The 17,438-nt window shown below is 32.4% G+C and overlaps 2 protein-coding genes across 2 annotated transcripts in view; one reads left to right on the top strand and one right to left on the bottom strand.

The window, feature by feature from the left end:
* LOC129216250 (glutaredoxin 3-like) overlaps positions 1–14,441 on the top strand; it is a 35,161-nt gene extending 20,720 nt beyond the window's left edge. Inside the window, exons 6-8 of the mRNA XM_054850447.1 lie at positions 3,464–3,553; positions 12,662–12,805; positions 14,080–14,441. Coding sequence (XP_054706422.1) covers positions 3,464–3,553; positions 12,662–12,789 — 218 coding nt within the window. The 3' untranslated portion in view covers positions 12,790–12,805; positions 14,080–14,441. The remainder of the gene's footprint in view (positions 1–3,463; positions 3,554–12,661; positions 12,806–14,079) is intronic.
* A 465-nt stretch (positions 14,442–14,906) lies between these two features.
* The window catches only part of LOC129216249 (RING finger protein 145-like), a 69,112-nt gene continuing 66,580 nt past the window's right edge, over positions 14,907–17,438 (bottom strand). Inside the window, exon 3 of the mRNA XM_054850446.1 lies at positions 14,907–16,534. Coding sequence (XP_054706421.1) covers positions 14,907–16,534 — 1,628 coding nt within the window. The remainder of the gene's footprint in view (positions 16,535–17,438) is intronic.

The following is a 17,438-nucleotide window of genomic DNA, read 5'->3' on the forward strand; positions in this document are numbered from 1 at the left end:
CATTTCACAAATAAAATTAAAATAATTATAATAACATTATTTTTGTCACAAAAAAATGAATAAAATAAGTAATGGGAAGCATTTCTTTGGAAAAAAATTTTTTTTTGGTGGGGGTTTGAAGCCTATAAACCACCCCCTTGCATACGGCACTGCTGTGAGTAAAAATCAACAACGTAAATAAAGTATTAAAATAGGGTTAAAAACACAGCAAACAGCTGTTACGGGGATGTCAAATGCAAGTCCCTTCATCAGTGCATAAAAGAAGAATGAAAAGCCCACACAGTGTAGACAAAAGAAGATCGTTCATTTGTCTACATTGTGTGAAATGAAAGAGATCATTCATTTGTCGTTTGTCTACATTGTGTGGGCTTTTCGTTATGCACTGATGAAGGGGCTTGCATTTGACAGCCCTGAAACAGCTGTTTGCTAAGTTTAAAACTCTATTTTAATACTTAATTTGTATTTTATACATGTTGTGTTGTACTTTATACACCTTGTCTAGCCCCAAAACTGAGGAAAGGCACTCCTACCATTTGTACTGGTTATCTCCAAATTTTTAGTTTTGACATCCCTTTGCTTCTCACAGCCTCATATGTATTGCAAATGTTTTTATTTTACCTGTAGAGACCGATCATGTAATCTTACTTTGCAGTAAGATTTTATTTCCTTATAATTTCTGAGGGCATTAGTTTTGTTTTTCCTCGGGGTAGTTTTCTATTTATGGATGTGGCTACAATGTTATATGGATAATATAAACTAAATCTAAGCATGAAAGTAAACTGAAAAGAGCCTTTTTTTCTTTGGCCCATGTTTCAAATTACCAATGTTATTCAAAAATACAATATTTTAAGCGTAAGGTCTATGTACAGTCGGACCTCTATATATCGAACTTCCACATATCGAAATTTTCTATATATCGAAATCCCAGCAAATTTCTATGTTCATTACATAGAAAAATTGTTTCTATATATCGAAAAAGTCTCTATATATCGAAATTTTTTGCGAGGCATTCATAGGTTTTTTTCCACTTTAGACTGTATTCTCATGAAAAATGAAGGTTAGCGGAGAAAATTATGATCACTAAAGGTTGCTACGAAATTCATAAGGAATAGGGGGTTCAAGGGTGTGTAGATAGGGTCGTTGTTCCGTTCTGGTGTTCTTACATTCCCTCAAGTTTATTTCAAATCTTAGTTGCAACCAGTAACACTAAAATCAGTGTCAAGTTATCCTTTTGTCTGTTGATTATCATTCCTAGTATTTTTAACTTCAGTAAAAATCATTCAAGTTAAGTAGATTGATTTTTTACTTTTCTCTCGATTACATTGTTAACACGAAAATCCCCTAATGTGGCGGTTCAAGTTGAATTTCTGAAGAATGAAGGTGTATGGAGGAGCAAAAATGTAATTTCTGTTAAATTTTTAATTATTAACTTTCATTTAATCCGATGCTCGTTTGAATTAGAAGTTGGGTTTCATGCACGAAAATGAGTTTTAATTTTAATGTTTTAGGATATTTTTATGATAAAATAAGATTGTGTTTCTATATATCGAAATTTCTATATATCGAATTTTTTCCGGCAATTTGCTACTTCGATATATGGAGGTCCGACTGTATTTGCTGTTATTGATTGATTGATTATAAATGTCACCTAAATAGCAAAACTGGTTTTATTTGAAAAAAAAAAAACTTTGAATTGGTTAAGTTTTAAAGTAAACTGTGAGATATTTGTAGTTTTAATGGAGTTAAAAATTAAAAGAGTTTGTTAAATGGATAAAATTGAAAAGTGGAAGCTAAAATATTTCAACCTATACAGCATTAATAACTTTTTCGATTAAAGAAATCTTTTTGCTCATAAAAATGACTGTTAAACAGGGTTGATATGCCTCTGGAAAAACTGGAATACTGAGGGAATTTTTAAATCTTCAAATCTCAGGCAATTTTGAAGGAAAAACATATTTTTTTAAATGAAAACTAGAAGTGCTCTAATAAGCTAGAAAGTGTTTTTCATATCGTCACCTCAGAGCAACAGTAACAAATCTAGTCCCAGAAATAACACTATTGCTCTGAGGCAACAATATGACTTTATTTCGAAATCAAAATTAGTATACATTTTTTTTTTTTTTACTATCACAGGCATATCTTTTTTTCTCCCCAACATCTGCAGGTACTTGTGCCCTTTCTAAAATATAGGAAAATTATGTTACATATTGTAACATTCTTGTACAGTTGCTTCAGGAAATGGTCTTCAGATGAAAAAGTAGCTAGCAAATTATTCTTTTGACTGTGAGCTGTTGTCTGTTAAAATGTGATCATAACTTTCTGATGAAAATTATTTGAGGACTAATTTATCAAAAGGGAACATATCCGAAAAGTTTTCAGGAGGTGGAAAAAAACAAATTAGGGTAACAGCAAAATAGTTTTATCATTTTTTCTGGGTACAGAATTGAGCACAAAAGCATAACAGATTATGCCCCAGATTAAGAAAGTGTCATATGAAAAAAAAAAAAACATGGAGATATCGCTATCGTAATTTTGGATATGTGGCCTTTTGAACGAAAACCTGAATGTTGAGAGTTTTAATTTCACCAAAACCCTTATATTTCACCACCATATTCTCATACTGAAGTACTTGAACTTCAAACTAATGGATTAGATTTTGGACATGTGTTCTTTTGAATTAAAAAGTTTTCATACAACAGATACGTTCAGGACATGCCGAAATTCAGGATATGTCGTATATCTTTTGTTTGTAATGAAAATTGTCAAGGATGGATTTGGTACCTTTTGATCAAAAGCCAAATTTTACCCTTAAATAAACTAGGATTTGCTCTGTTTGGACTTCTTGAGAGTAAGGGATTCAATTAAGGTCATCTGAGAGATGTAGAAAATGCCATAAAATGATTTTTTCAAAAAAGGGGAATTTGTTTCCTTTTGATAAATTACTCCTCATTTTTCAAGACGTATTGTCTAAGAACACCTGCAAAATTTTTAACTGAAGAATGCAAGATATTTTATAACAAAAGAGCATAAAATCCTTCATGTATAACAAAAGGAGTTAGGCAAATTAAGTGTTAATGCAATTAAAATAATTTATTATTCATTTGTAGTTTTTAACTTTTTGTTACTTTAATGAAAAAAAAAAGTTGCAATGTCTCTGCCATACATAAATATTGTCGCAATTTCAGGATGGAGGAAAGGAGTAACCAAAGGTATGATATGGGGGAGGGGGGGATCAAATTTATTGAAAAAGAAGTGACATTAATGGACAGCTCCATATCATATCTTTAATGTATTTTGTTAGCATTCTGCTGAACATAAAAATAATTTGAATTAAACTGTATAATCTCCTTAAATCTAATGTGAAAATTTCATGTCTTGAAGTCATAAACATATCATTATATATTTAATTTCTATCTCTAATTTTTAATGAATTGGATACATTTAGCTTTTTTTACTTTTATAGGATTTAGCAAACAAGTAATAGCTCTTCTAAACAGTCACAATGCACAATTTGAAACTTTCGACATACTTCAAGATTTTGATGTCAGAGAAGGTAAAAGAAAAATTCTGTTAATAACTGTACTTAAAAAAAAAATTCCCAGTTTTTAGATTTATATTTTGTCTTTCATTCGCTTTTGATGGTTAATTTTCATAAAAAAGTAAACTTACTTTCCAAACTTTAACTTTACTTTAAGTAACTTTACTTTTCAAAATAAAAGTACTTTTAATATTTAATCAATTTTATTTCCATGCATTTCAAGAAACACTTCTCCCTGTTTCTGGTGCTAAAACCTAAAATTTAGTTTCAGTGTAAAATAATTTTGTTCTCTTCTTGTTACTGGTAAAATTCCTCAAACACATTATCTTATTCAGCTTAAATTACATTTGTAATTAATTCCCTGAAAGAAAAGAACTTTTCATTCAGTTTCATACATGAAATAAATATAATTCAGGTAGGATAATTATGCAACCTCAAAGGACGTAAATCTTCATTGCTGCTCAAAAAAAAAAAAAAACTCTGTATGGTTTTTCTCTTTTTCAGTCCTCCCCCATTCGATTTTTTCTGATATATTTGAAAACTAAATGAAGGCATTTGAGCCAGGGTTGGCAAAAACCCGGGTTTTTTTTTAAAAGCCCATGGACCCAGGGTTTTTTGGGTTTTTTAAATAAAACCCAAAAAATCCCAACTAAAGTTGGGTTTTTTAAAAGAAGTGTGGGTTTTTTTGTCTTTTTTTAGTTAAAATGTGGGGTACTTGTAGCATATTGTAGTGTAAGTATATGGACAAAGCGCAAAAATTGTCTTGGGGCAAAAAAAGCTGGAAAACTAGTTAAAATTCAGCATTTTCTGAAGAAAAGTATAAAAGACAACAAAACCCAAGAATGGTGAAGTTTCAGATTTTTTAGTTTTCATGATTACCAACAGTTAAGGCAAAGTTACTTCCCTCTAGATGAGAAAACTGAGTTAGTGAGCAAAAAACAGTGGACTGAAGCTAATAGTTGAACTGTCAGAACTATTTTTAAAAAGATAGAAAAAAGGTTCATTTTAAGTTTTGTAAATTGTGTGCTCTAAATTTTAACATCACATTCAGAAGATTTTCAGCACTAAAGTAACCTACTTATATTTTCATCAAATATTACTTTGCAAAATTTTAAAATAAACAAGATTTTAACATACCAAAATAACAAGACTTTATATGATAATTGATCAGTTTCAAAATGGAAAAAAAAATCTTTTAATGGATATGAGAAATAATACAAAAAAAAAAAAAAAAACAGCTATTTCTTTTGAACAATTTTTAGTGCAGAAATTTCTTCTTCGATTTGAAGTCGTTCTTTTTCCGCCTGCATCAAGTTTTGCTTTTTTTGATTCCAGTTCTTTTATTAGATTGGTGGCCTCTCTCTTCCTTTTTAACAATGCCTGTTGATTTGTTTCTTTTTTACGCTGAGCTTCTTGAGCTTCCGAGTATCTGGCTCTTGCATTGCGGGCAGCATGCAACATTTCACGGGTAACCTGAATCTCGGACAATCCACCTTTCATAGTAACATAGTCATATACTCTCCTTCTTGCAATCACAGAATCCTCTTTCATATTTTCCCACAGGCAGTCACTGTTCACAGAGAAACCTCTTTCAATGTTGGCATTTCCATGTGAAAATATCATCACCAATTTTAATACTTTTAATGACTCTTTGGGACAGCCTTCAACGCTTAAAACATTGAACCAAAATGTGTCTATTCGCTCTTTCTCAGGACCATAACGTCTGTAATTTTTACAAACTTCGATTACACTTGATCTACTGCAAATATCTTTCAACTGCTTTTTTGCAGTTTCTGCTTCAAATGGAGTGATCCACTTTTTTTCAAGTAGAATGAAAAGAAGCTTTCCCAATCTTGTTGAAAATATGCTTTCATTTGAAGCTACAGAAGGGTCGAAACAAGAAGCAGCTTTTGTAAGGGGGTACTTCAAGGGAGAACGTTCAAGCACTTTAGAAATACAAGCAATCAGAAATTTTCTACATTGACCTCTGAATTTATTAATTTCTGTTTCCGAAACTTTAGCTTTTTTAGTTATTGCTAAAGTAGAGATACCTAAGTCAATGCTTTTTGCAGCAATGTAATTTTCTTGATTGTTAATGTCAACGCTCATAACATCTCCAGTTTTTTTAAGTGTGCTCTTTAAAATGAATCGTTCCATTAGACTTTTGACCAATGCCGTTAAGTCCGAAAACAAGAACGGAATTAATGGACTATCCGACTGATATTCTCTTAGGAAACCTTCCACTTCATCTGCAATAATCTTGAAGAAACATATCTTCGCAGATAATAGCTCGTCCTTTAAGCTCTCTTTTATAACACAATAGCTTCTGCTACTTGGTCCATTTTTCTCCTTTTCCAAATTTGTGACAAAAGTCTGTAAATGCGGCAGCATTTCTAATGCCCGTGCTGCAACGGGAGAGTTCTCTAGCCACCTGACACTGCAGAATTTCTTCGGGAATAAACTAGATTCCGTTAAAGCAAAATACCACTCCCTCCTTGCAGGAGAGTCTTTGAATACATAGTACAGTGATCTCAGAAATTCAAATATAGACCAACCACTGGCTTTTGAACCTGCTTTAAAGGCATTGTTTAAAACATGTAATCCACATGATCCAATCGACAGCATCTCAGGATCATCCGGATTTTGTTCAAGAATGTGTCTCTGAAGCTCTTTGAAAAATTTTAAATTTGTGTTTGGGCCATCTATGGAAATTTGCACAATACTTTTCAAATGAAAAGGCTTAACTGCCGAAAGAAAGGCTTCTAGCAAATCTGAAGCACAACTCCTTCCCAAAAAAACAGAGGTTAAATAAGAGGTTTTCACTAGATTTTGCTTAGGGTCCCAAAATATCACGTTTAAGTCCATTTGCTGCTTTTGGGTGATTTTGTTCAAACACTTGTCAAAACCAATCACAACATGATCCAAAACTGTTACATTATCCAGTAGGCTCCTCTCAAATAGAGGAGAAAGTCCATGTACTATAATATATGCCATCTTTACTCTGGACAGTTGCATACTTTTAGCAATAGCACTGTCAGGAAACATATTGGAGAACAACTTTACATCTTTTTCAGCACTTCGCAATGATGTATGAGTGAGAATAGTTTGGATGCACCACATGATTTCAGAAGTGGTAACATTATCCTTCAGCACAAACTTATCTAATGTGGTACTTGGTTGAGTTTTAGTTCCTTGCACCACAGAAGCTGTAGCTGACACCAACGTAATATCTTGGGCAGGATCAGGTGCATTGGGTACAGGATCAGGTGTAACTGCATTAGATTTTGCAGATGTCAAAAAATTTCCCAATTCTGATGAGATGGATAAACTTGATTCTTTTTGAATGTGCTTTTTCCCATTCATATGGCTTTTTACAGCAGTATGACCCATGTTGCTTAGACTGAAACTGATAAAACACAGCTTACAGTAGGCTTTATCCGTTTGACCTGGCACTCGCTGTATCCATGGAAATTTTTGGCACCACTGCTCTTGAAAATGACATTTAGGCATCTTTTCCCTTTATATAAGTATTCTAAAAAGAAATAAAAAATAAATAACTGAATAGTTAAAAACAAATAAAAGCCAAAAGTGAAATGTATTACAAAATGATAGTAGCAAAAAATATCTGGATTAGGTCATACCAAAATATGCCAAGTAAATGTAAAAATTTCTAGTCAGCATCGCAACATAATAAAAAGACATCTTGAACCACAAAGTTTTACATACAAAACTAAAATATAAAAATGCCTGTAGTTAGTCAAAACCTGACGAGCAAAAAAGAAAAGAAAACGAGCTGATGAGCATCACATGCCTTCCTTTTATACCAATTATTTAAGACTAGTTATAGATCCCTTGGAGTAAGCAAAGAAACTTTAAATATTTGTGCCCCAAGTTTGATGCGAACTGAAGAAAAAAAAACTATTTATACAAGTTATTTTCTCAATATTGGACATTTAAAATGTGACTCAATGGTTAACTCTCTAAATATTGCCAATAGTGGCCAAAATGAGAACAAATTTATAAAAAAAATTTGGGTTGCCAAGCTGGCAAAAAAAATTGGCGACCAAAAGCTTGGTAACATGTCCAAGCGTTTGCCAAATTATAGCACCAGTTGAGTTTGCATTGACATTAACAACGATGTCCATCCAAAAAGGTGTAAAAGACCCCCTTAGGAACATCCGAATGCAACCAAAAGGAGAGGTGCACAAGTAGATCCCACTAGAAGTCTACGTACCAAATTTCAACTTTCTAGGACATATCGTTTTTGAGTCATGCAAGATACATATGCACATACATACGGACATCAAATAGTGAACAAATTCAAATGTTCAAAAATTGGTAAAGAAACTTTTTTTTTTACATTGAATGAAAGTTACAATTTTGTGCCACAGCACAAAATTCACACTATAACTTTTTTTATTTTATCACATTGAAAGTAATTTAAATACAAGGAAACACTCAGATGCTAACTATAAATTTTGTTGCTTTTCATTTCTTCTTAAATCTTATGACAAGTGACATTTGCCTTACTATTACAAACTCTTTTAAATATGACACAGGTACCAGAACGCAATAACAAATACATGAAGTAAATAAACAAACTTGTTATTAACTGCTTGTTTTATTAAATATGTAGCTTAAAAAAAGGTAAACACTTGGAAAATAAATTTTACAGATCTTTAATTTCTTAAGTTTTATACCATATGAAATAGCTTTAAAAAAACCTAATTAAATTAGTCACGGTAAGAGAAGTTTTATAATCCTTTGCTCTTAGAAGAAAAATAAAAATATCTAGCAATGTTTGAATTTTCTTTCTCAATTTTAGTGACAATACAATTTTTTATCAGTTACCAAAGAGTTTATCATAACAGATAAATTGTAACTTGTTAATGACAGTTTAAGCAACTTGGGATTGTGCTTGTAGTTAAGGTAAATGCAAGACCTTTATGACAGTATAATAAATACCATGATTACCAGTTATCAAATACAAATCACATACCCAAAAAGAAATTTAGCATCCATTTAAGCAGGATTGCAGAGAAACATAAACCACATTAGACATTGACTGTATTAATTTGCTTTTGCTCTTGGAATGATTTATTTTAAATTAAAAATCATTCCTTGAGTGATTAAATTTACTATGTTAAAGGGAAATGCAGATTCACATCTCTCAAAATAGATAAACATGTTCCATTTTAGAGTGGTGTAATATTCAAACATTATAGTTTAAATTTTGAAACAATTATTCAGTATTTCGCAAATTATGGTATTTGGTTCATCTCTAGGTCTAAGGTAGCATACATAAGGAAAAAAAGCATGCTCACAGGGGTCACTAGGGGTACCTTGGTACCCCCATTAGCATAGAAATGAAAGTAGATACGAAAGTCGGTAAAATTTTACATTTTTAGGTTCACTTATTTCTTACTTCATACGCTTTAAAAATGCTTTTTTATTCACAATATTTGAAAAATTTCTGTCGGCGAGCAAGTATGGGAGCCTTTCCAAGCGTAATTTAACCTCCTGGTACAGTGGTACCCCCATTTCTGAAACCCTACGCACTCTTATAACAACCAATTGCCCAAAATATAAAAATATTTACACGATGCAAAGTAATTGAAATCTCAAACACGAGAAGCGAACTTTCATGAACCATGTTCAATGTTGGCATATTTCTCAAAAATTAATTTTATTTGCTTAAATTAAACATGAAATTTGCCTATACAACACATGTGAAACTAACATTCGAGTGTTTAAAATATTAAAACATTTACAAGGCACAAAAAGATTGAAATCTCAAACACAAGGTACAATTTTCCACTAAGTCCTTGTAATGCTATGTTGCCATGGGAACAGAAAAAAAATTCATGTTTTATTGAAATTGACACAAAAAAGCTAACCTAAATAGCATATGTCAAACTAATTTAAAGTGTCTAAAACATAAAAGTAGGATTTACAAGATGCAAAAGATTGAAATCCTAAACACCAGAAGCAACTTTCGCAAGGCTGCATATGCATATCAAACACGTGTTCAAAAGATAGCACTGATGAAAAATTCAACAACTTCAAAATAATTCAAGCTCTCAGAAACCTTTAAAACCCTTTCTAGGCTTTAATACTTGAAAATGATTTTTTTTTTTTTTTGAAGTACTTTTCAAGGTTTTTCAAAGGCATACAAATCAAATTTTTTGAAAATTCTTAAACTTAGTTCAGCTCAATAAATGAGTAAAATATTAATTTTTTTAAAAAAATTCATCTTTCATCAGAAAACAGTTTTTGCTTGCAACATAAATATGAAAATTCAAAGTAACTTACCTTACGAGGTGAAGAAATTCACTGAAAACGACGGGATAATTACGCTTCAGCAGACCTCAGAGTCCATGAGCGAAAACCAACTGCAAATATGAAAAAGCAGAAAATTAAATAAAATGTAAAAAAAAACAAACTATCTAAATGGAATGTACACGAAAATGCGATAATTTAGAAAGAAATTCTACTTACTTTTAACATTTGAAAATCAAATTATCGCGCACATCGCAAACTTCAGCTTTTGCAAGTGGTAGCTCCCAATTCTGAAAAGAATTTGAAAATAAATTTTAAAAAACCAATATTTTTATAAGAAAACAGGTTTAATTAACAAATAGCGACAATAATATGAAAATTCAAAGTTTAAACTTACCTTGTCGTGAGTAGAAATCTACCGAAAACCACGCCAACAACTCCAATCTGCGGTAACACAACACGACAGCCAAACTGCCCGGCGAGCCGGCGACGGAGCGAGTCCATGACGTCACTTGATAAACAGAGGACAGCTCGGCTCTACATTGGATGATCGCTCGCTTTATGTTGCAATGCGCGCAGGAACGAACTGCGCAGCTGAACTCGAACGCTCTTCAGTACGAAGAGTGCGAAACACGATAGGAAACAAAATGGCGTTTCAGCGTGACTTGCAGAAAATGCATATTAGCTGAAGGTCGAAGGGAATAGGCAGACTGATCTGGGGCTGATCTTAGAGTGATTACAAGCGATAAAAAAAATTTTCCCTGATAAAGGGGAAATTCCCTGATTTTTTCCAGAAAATAAAACTTCCCTGAGAATTCCCTGATTTCCCGGTTGTGTTACCACCATGATTTTACTTTACTGTATTTCATTCTGTTATATAAAACTACTGTAGAACCTCAAGTAGTTTAAATCCCTCCTTACTGAATTCCAGCTTAATCAAGACATTTCTTTAAATCTTATGTTGCCTGTTTTTCTATTTCTGTGTACAGAGTAAGAAATATTAAACTTTTTCGTAAGATAAGGAAAATACTGTACATCCTATTCCGTTTTCTGTCCGACTGTTTGTAAAACTTGTTAATTTCTGAAAAATATACCTAGTTTATTCAAGATTTGTGACATGTTGGGTTTCCGAAAATAATCCACATGAAAGCCTTTTTGCTAGAGTAGTTTCCTCTGTACAATCCATAACTATCGAGAAAATCAGAAGTGACAGGACGTAGTCAAGATAATTTGAGTTATTTATTGACCAGTTAAAGAAAAAAGTTAAATATATATTTTTTAATCTTTGAAGTATTTTTTTAATGCCGTTAAGAGTTAAATACTATTAAAGTTCAAAATTCATTTTTTATGTCCATTGTCTGTGGTTCAGAACAAATAAAAAAGAAGTTTAAATTGTAAAAGTATTTAAATTAATTAATTTTTTAAGAAACTTCTCAGAAAATTTTAAAAAACCCAAAAGTGGGCTAAATAATGGGTTTTTTCAAAAAAAACCATTGGGTCCAATCCGGCCAACCCTGCTTTGAGCATGCTTTAATGCTCTTCAGCAGTGGTGCTCTGCCTTTTTTACTTGAAGGATGCACCTCATAGCAAGACAAATCTCATGGGCAAGAACACAACTTAATTCACCCCCTCCCCCTCAGTAATATATGAAAATCCGAGAAAAAGAAAGCAAATTACTAACAACAAAGTTGTTATCAGTATTAATAACAAATACTCCACCAATTTTTTAGAAGGCTATTTCTGATTATTTGGCACCAATCTTTCAACAATTAGTTTTAATACTGAATGAAGACTATCAGTTGTTTTGACCATTTCCAGAACATAGTTTTTAATTTGTAACATTGACCAAAGCAACAGGCCACATGGATCAGGTTCAAGGGCCACATATGGTCTGCAGGCTGTATGTTGGGTACTGCTGTTCTTTTTAATATATTGTCCTTATTTTTGTTAAATTCTGAGACTTTTAGGATTATTCTAATATTCATATTGGCAACAGTGAAGCTAAAAGCAACAAATATAAAGGAGAACCAAGTAAGATTCAAATTTAAAAATAGAAAAATATGGACTGCATCTTAAATTAGTTCTAGAGATCATGTGGGCTTATGTTGTGATAAATTTTTACCATCGATGCTTCAAAACAAGAAAAAATATAGTTGTACCTGCACAAACCAAAGACAGCAGCTATCAACAGATATGTTGCTTCAGACAGCTAATCAAATATTTGTTTTCATTCAAATTGTTCTATGTATATGAGTATGACATTAACTAAATAAAAAACATGATATTTGCAGTGCATCTCATTTTTTTTTTCTTGAAAATGTTGGCAAGCAGCTAATTTATAAAGAACTGTTGTTTAATTTTGATTGTCAGCATACTTTCAAAATAAATAATTGACTATTTTTACTCTTAAAATTGATTCAATTGAAGAACAATTATCCCTATATTAATGTTATGCTAAAGAGCAATCAAACAATCTAAGTACTAGCCGTAGCTCAACATTTTTAAAATCTATATCCTTGACCTTGTAGTGAAATTTTAATTTTAAATATATTTATGTTTAAAAAAACGACTTTATCTGCATAATTTTGCCAAAAATCAATTAATCTTAGCTGTTAGAATCACTCATACTTGATTGAATTCCATTGACCAGCTTTTCATCTCACGCCCCCCCCCCCCCCCACCAGGAAGGTTAAATTATTAAATTATTTTTTTTTAAATTCACATTTTAATAGAAAGTACGATCATGAAAGTATTCCCACCTATTTTTATAAGCCAGAAATCAAGCAGTAAATATATTTTGAGAACATTATATCTGGATTGTATATTTTACTATTTTCTTTACAGGTTTGAAAAAGTATTCCAATTGGCCTACATATCCTCAGTTATATGTAAAAGGAGAACTTATCGGAGGCTTAGATATTTTAAAAGAATTATCTGAAAGTGGTGAATTAGATGAAGTTCTGAAATCTTAAAATAGCATTTTAAATTGTAAGCATATTTTTATTTTTTAAATTATTATTATTGTAAGTCTTTATTACAAAAAATCCTCAATGATTTAAAAACTGAACTGTTGAATTACTGTTCCAAAATAAGCAGTTAGTTTACTATTTCATGTTCATGCAGTTCATATCTTGGTAGTTTGAGGTGAGACTCCATTTGGATTTGAAATAAATCTGACTTTAACAACAGCCCTCCCCCCCTCCCCCAATAGACTAATCCTTTACAAAAAACAAAGACACATTAGTACCAATTATGAACTGACCAACATAAAACAAATTATCAATTTGAAGTGAACAAGGATTTTTAATTTAATATTAAACCAAGTAACCCAGTATCATTGCTTGTCAAAGTTTTTACCCCTGAAAATCATTACAAATACTTCTCAAACTGTTTCTCTAAGATTGACAACCCTGTAAATGTGATTTTTGAGATGTAAGAAGATAATCTGAATAATTTATTTTAAATGTATTTTCTTGATCCTTATTAAGTTCTGCTAATATAATTTAGAACAATATAAGTTTGATATGAAGCAGTTTTTGTATCATAACAAAATCCACTAAGAGTTCATTCAGATGTTCAAAGATGCTTCAAAATTGAGCAATATGTAGTATTAATGCACTAATCCCGCCCCCCTCATGAAAAAAAATCATAAAGGGTCAAGGTTGATGTCTCAAAGACTAATTTGTGTTATCTCAATTATAAGAAATTTTTACGCACATATTTTCACTTTAGCCCGGAGTTTGACTTTGGCTTTTAGTTGTGATATATTCAAATGTAAAGAATTATTATGTGTCATAATATAAATCATGAATTAAAAAAAAAATGTGCTTGAAAATTAATGATTTGTGCGTTTGCAAGCATAACCATTTTGTCAGTCCACATCATAAACAAATGTTTAGTTTTCAAATGCAAGAAAACTTTTTAGAAAATTGATACTTCATATTATAAAACAATGGTTCCTCATTATTTGAATATATCAGAATAAAAAACCAAAGTCAAAATTGAATAAAATGCAAATACATTTTTAAAAATGTCTCATTTGTCCAAATGGATTGAGAAGTTAATACTTTTCAGAGATCGTGCTTAATCATCAAATTTAGTTAACAAATGAAAATTAACCGCATTAGTATGCAAACTTATTCATAAATCTCGAAATATTAGGATGTTTTTTTCTTAATTTTAATAATGCATGACCTAATGTGGTTTCCATTTTTAAAGTAATAAATGTTATTTGATTATTAAAAAAAATATTTTATTTGCAGATAACATTCAATTACTGTGAGTTAACAGCAAATGCTCTCTTGAAACAAGTTAATTGAACTACTCTCTTCATTCATTATCTTCAACATCAATTATGCGTATAGTACTAAAACGACATTATGAAGACCCAAAGTTGTCTAACAATTAAAATATTTTCAGTTGTACATCTTTAATTTTTAATATACTTTGGTTTCATTGAGTTAAATAAAATACTCTGATTTGGTAGGAATTCAGTTTGCTTCTATTATATCTGCATGTTTTTGATATCATTTGTTAAAACTTTGTGCAGTTACAGATGACGAGGGGAAAAAAAAAACAAGCAACTTAAATAAAAGATAGATTTTTAATATGAACCATCTTGTTCATAATCATTACAGGACAACTAGATAAAATAGAAGTTCCAATTTCTGTACATACATTTGGAGTTTTTAACATTTACAGATATTGTGAATTGAATTGAAATGTAAAAAATCTAGCATGATACATGTTTGACTCAACATTAATACAGATTTATAAATATTTTGGAGCTGTAAATATATGAAGTTATTTTTAAGTGTTAAAAGTAATGAACTTAATACAAAAAATCTGTAGTTGAATAAGATATGAAAAATGGAAATTACAATAAAAAAATTATCAATTTCAGCAGTTGAAATAGTTATACAAATATCACAAAAATCGGCTGAAGAAAATATGGCAAACTAAAAGCACTTGGCATACATTGCGCATAAACAAAAAATATCTGTGATAAAATATATTCTTGAATTGCATATTTTTTGGTCTTTTTTCCTTTGAACTGTATTTTAATATTTACACGAACACTGAAGATCTTTTAAAAAAATGGGCCCAAGAAAATTCCATTGTTTACTTCTCTTGGTGGATCAGGGCTCTGAGGAGTTTTGATATCATCTGATGATAGAGAAATCACACTGTGGCATAGCGGACATTTATCTTGCACGTAAAGCCACTTTCGTAAGCATGTCCTATGAAAGTAATGTTGACACAGGGTCACACATGCAGATTTCATACTTCCATAGCAAATAGAACATACATCATCGAGGAGAGTGAGTTGCTCTTCAGTAGCTGATGGTAGGGATTTTGCTTTTTTGGCGGCTTCCCTCCTCAGTAAAAAGCTTTGCCACCCAGTCTGTAAGCGTTGCCAGACATTGAAATAACAATGAACCATTAGAATGGAAGCGTTTACCAAATTCCATTTTCCTGCAGTGGATTCCCATAAGCCCATACCCACAACAAATATGGCAACAAAAAATTCGAAGACCTTGGTAACGGCTCTGGTGTAGTACACAATATCATCTAAATTTTCCCAAGGTTCTACTTTGGCCGAGTCGTAAAGGAAGAGCGAATGAACTACTAGTAAATCAAAAACTTGAACCGATGTCAGAGCGCAACTCGAAAGCACAACCAACATCCAGAAATCAATCGGGAAAACGCCCGACAGCACTTTGGTTAAATATAACGGGAATATTAACAAAGTCAAGCACAGGCTCAAAGCTCTGAAATGTCGCCAGTGATTCCGACTCCTCGACGCGCTCAGGCTCAAGACGACGGGTTCGGCTATTTCCAACATAGATTGTAACAGCGATGAAAGGACGATGAAGAGTATGACTGTCATTACGACCATGCGAGCTGGCATCTTCATTTCTATTAGTCCTGTTTGAATGGACAGCAATATCAAAGTGAAGCCCTCTGTCCAGCCACTATGCATCGGATTATCACGGAAAAATGCAGAGAAGCCTTGCAGGTACGCTTTAACTGAACATAATGTGAAAAACGAAACGTAAGACACTGTAACTGAAGTAGCAAGAAGAGTGACTGGACTAGAGCAAATGGAACTAACAGTGGTTAGAACAATCATGTACCACTCGTCACCCCAAGCTAGTTTTTCTGCTCGATACTTTGTTCCTATCAATTTTACTGTGAATTCAATCAACCAAAACAGAGCGAAATGTGGCGGCACAAAAAGTTTATTCCACAAGACTGTAAACAGCGTCCCTACTCCGTAGGTTTTCATAACAGTTAAAGCATCCATGCATGCTGATTTGGCACCATTTAACACCTTGGGAATATGGTAAATAATGTACGAGATCACTCCAAAAGCTGTAGCAGCCCGACAAAAATTGTGGCAAAAAAATATTATGTCTATTGGTTGATCTAGTAAACGGGCTATGACAGGCAATGAATACAATGAGAAAATCTGAGGATAACTTTTCCATTTCAACAAGTATGATATTAGAAAGCCAAGAAAAATTTGCAACATTAGCATGGAGATTTGTCGCACAGAATCTTCTGCACTGTCGGTGCCTCTGATGGCTTCAATGTTGACATACACAGCAGATACAACATGACAGGTAACTATTATTGCTCCACCAATAAGATGTGTGTATAGTGTTTTAACATGCTGCAAGGGCAATAACAGAAGGAAGAATCCATAAAGCAAAACTGAAAAATAGAATAAAAATTAGTGCAATATCAAGTGTTTAAGGCAGTGTTTCCAAACTGTGTCTTGCAAAATAACTTCACAAATAATTATGAAAATATTTATTACAAAACGTTTGTAATATTTTATGGCACCTCTTCAACATAAATAAGGGTCATGGGTGCAAGACCTTCCGTCTCAGGACGGATTTCCGTCCTGGAGAAAATTTCCGAGACGGAGGTCGGAACGGAAAGAAATTCGATGACTTTCCTTCAGTTTTTACTTAAAAAAGAAAAATTGAGTGTTTAAAAAATATGCTTTAATTACTGAACCGTTCCATAACTACGAATTTACATCGACACTCCCTCGATTTTCAACCATAGGTTTGTTTTGTTTGCAACGTGCTTTTGGAAGGAGTGGCTTTTAGACTCTCTCTATTATTTCCAACTCACTGCATTGCAGACCGCGAAGTTGCTCATTATTCTCCCTTATTTATCTAATTAATCGTCTCTATTTGAAAATTTAGCCTTTTCTCTTTCCATTTTCGATCATCCTTTCATTTTTTTTTTTTTTTTTTTCAAAAAATGTCTTAGAGTTGAATCTAAACCCCCGATTAAGAGTGACTGCTGACGGGTGAAATGTTTACGCCACAACATAGCGCGTCCACACACCAGGCAAAACGGGAACTATCAGGGACTTTAAAGATTTTAGTGAAAATGGGAATTTTGGAAAGACTCGGGGGGGGGGGGGGGAATTTTCGAGCTTGTTTTGAAACACCGATGGGCAACTGTTCCTGCGTTTTCAACATGTTTCTGGTAAAATATTCTTGGACTTGAGGAATCACTAAATTCTAATGTCTTCCACTCTTAACACTCGCTAGAATGGAAATATGAGGGGAGGGAGGGGGGCGAGAGAAAGAAAAGGAAA

This window comes from Uloborus diversus, chromosome 2, assembly GCF_026930045.1.
Source record: "Uloborus diversus isolate 005 chromosome 2, Udiv.v.3.1, whole genome shotgun sequence".
Taxonomy (NCBI): Eukaryota; Metazoa; Arthropoda; class Arachnida; order Araneae; family Uloboridae; genus Uloborus; species Uloborus diversus.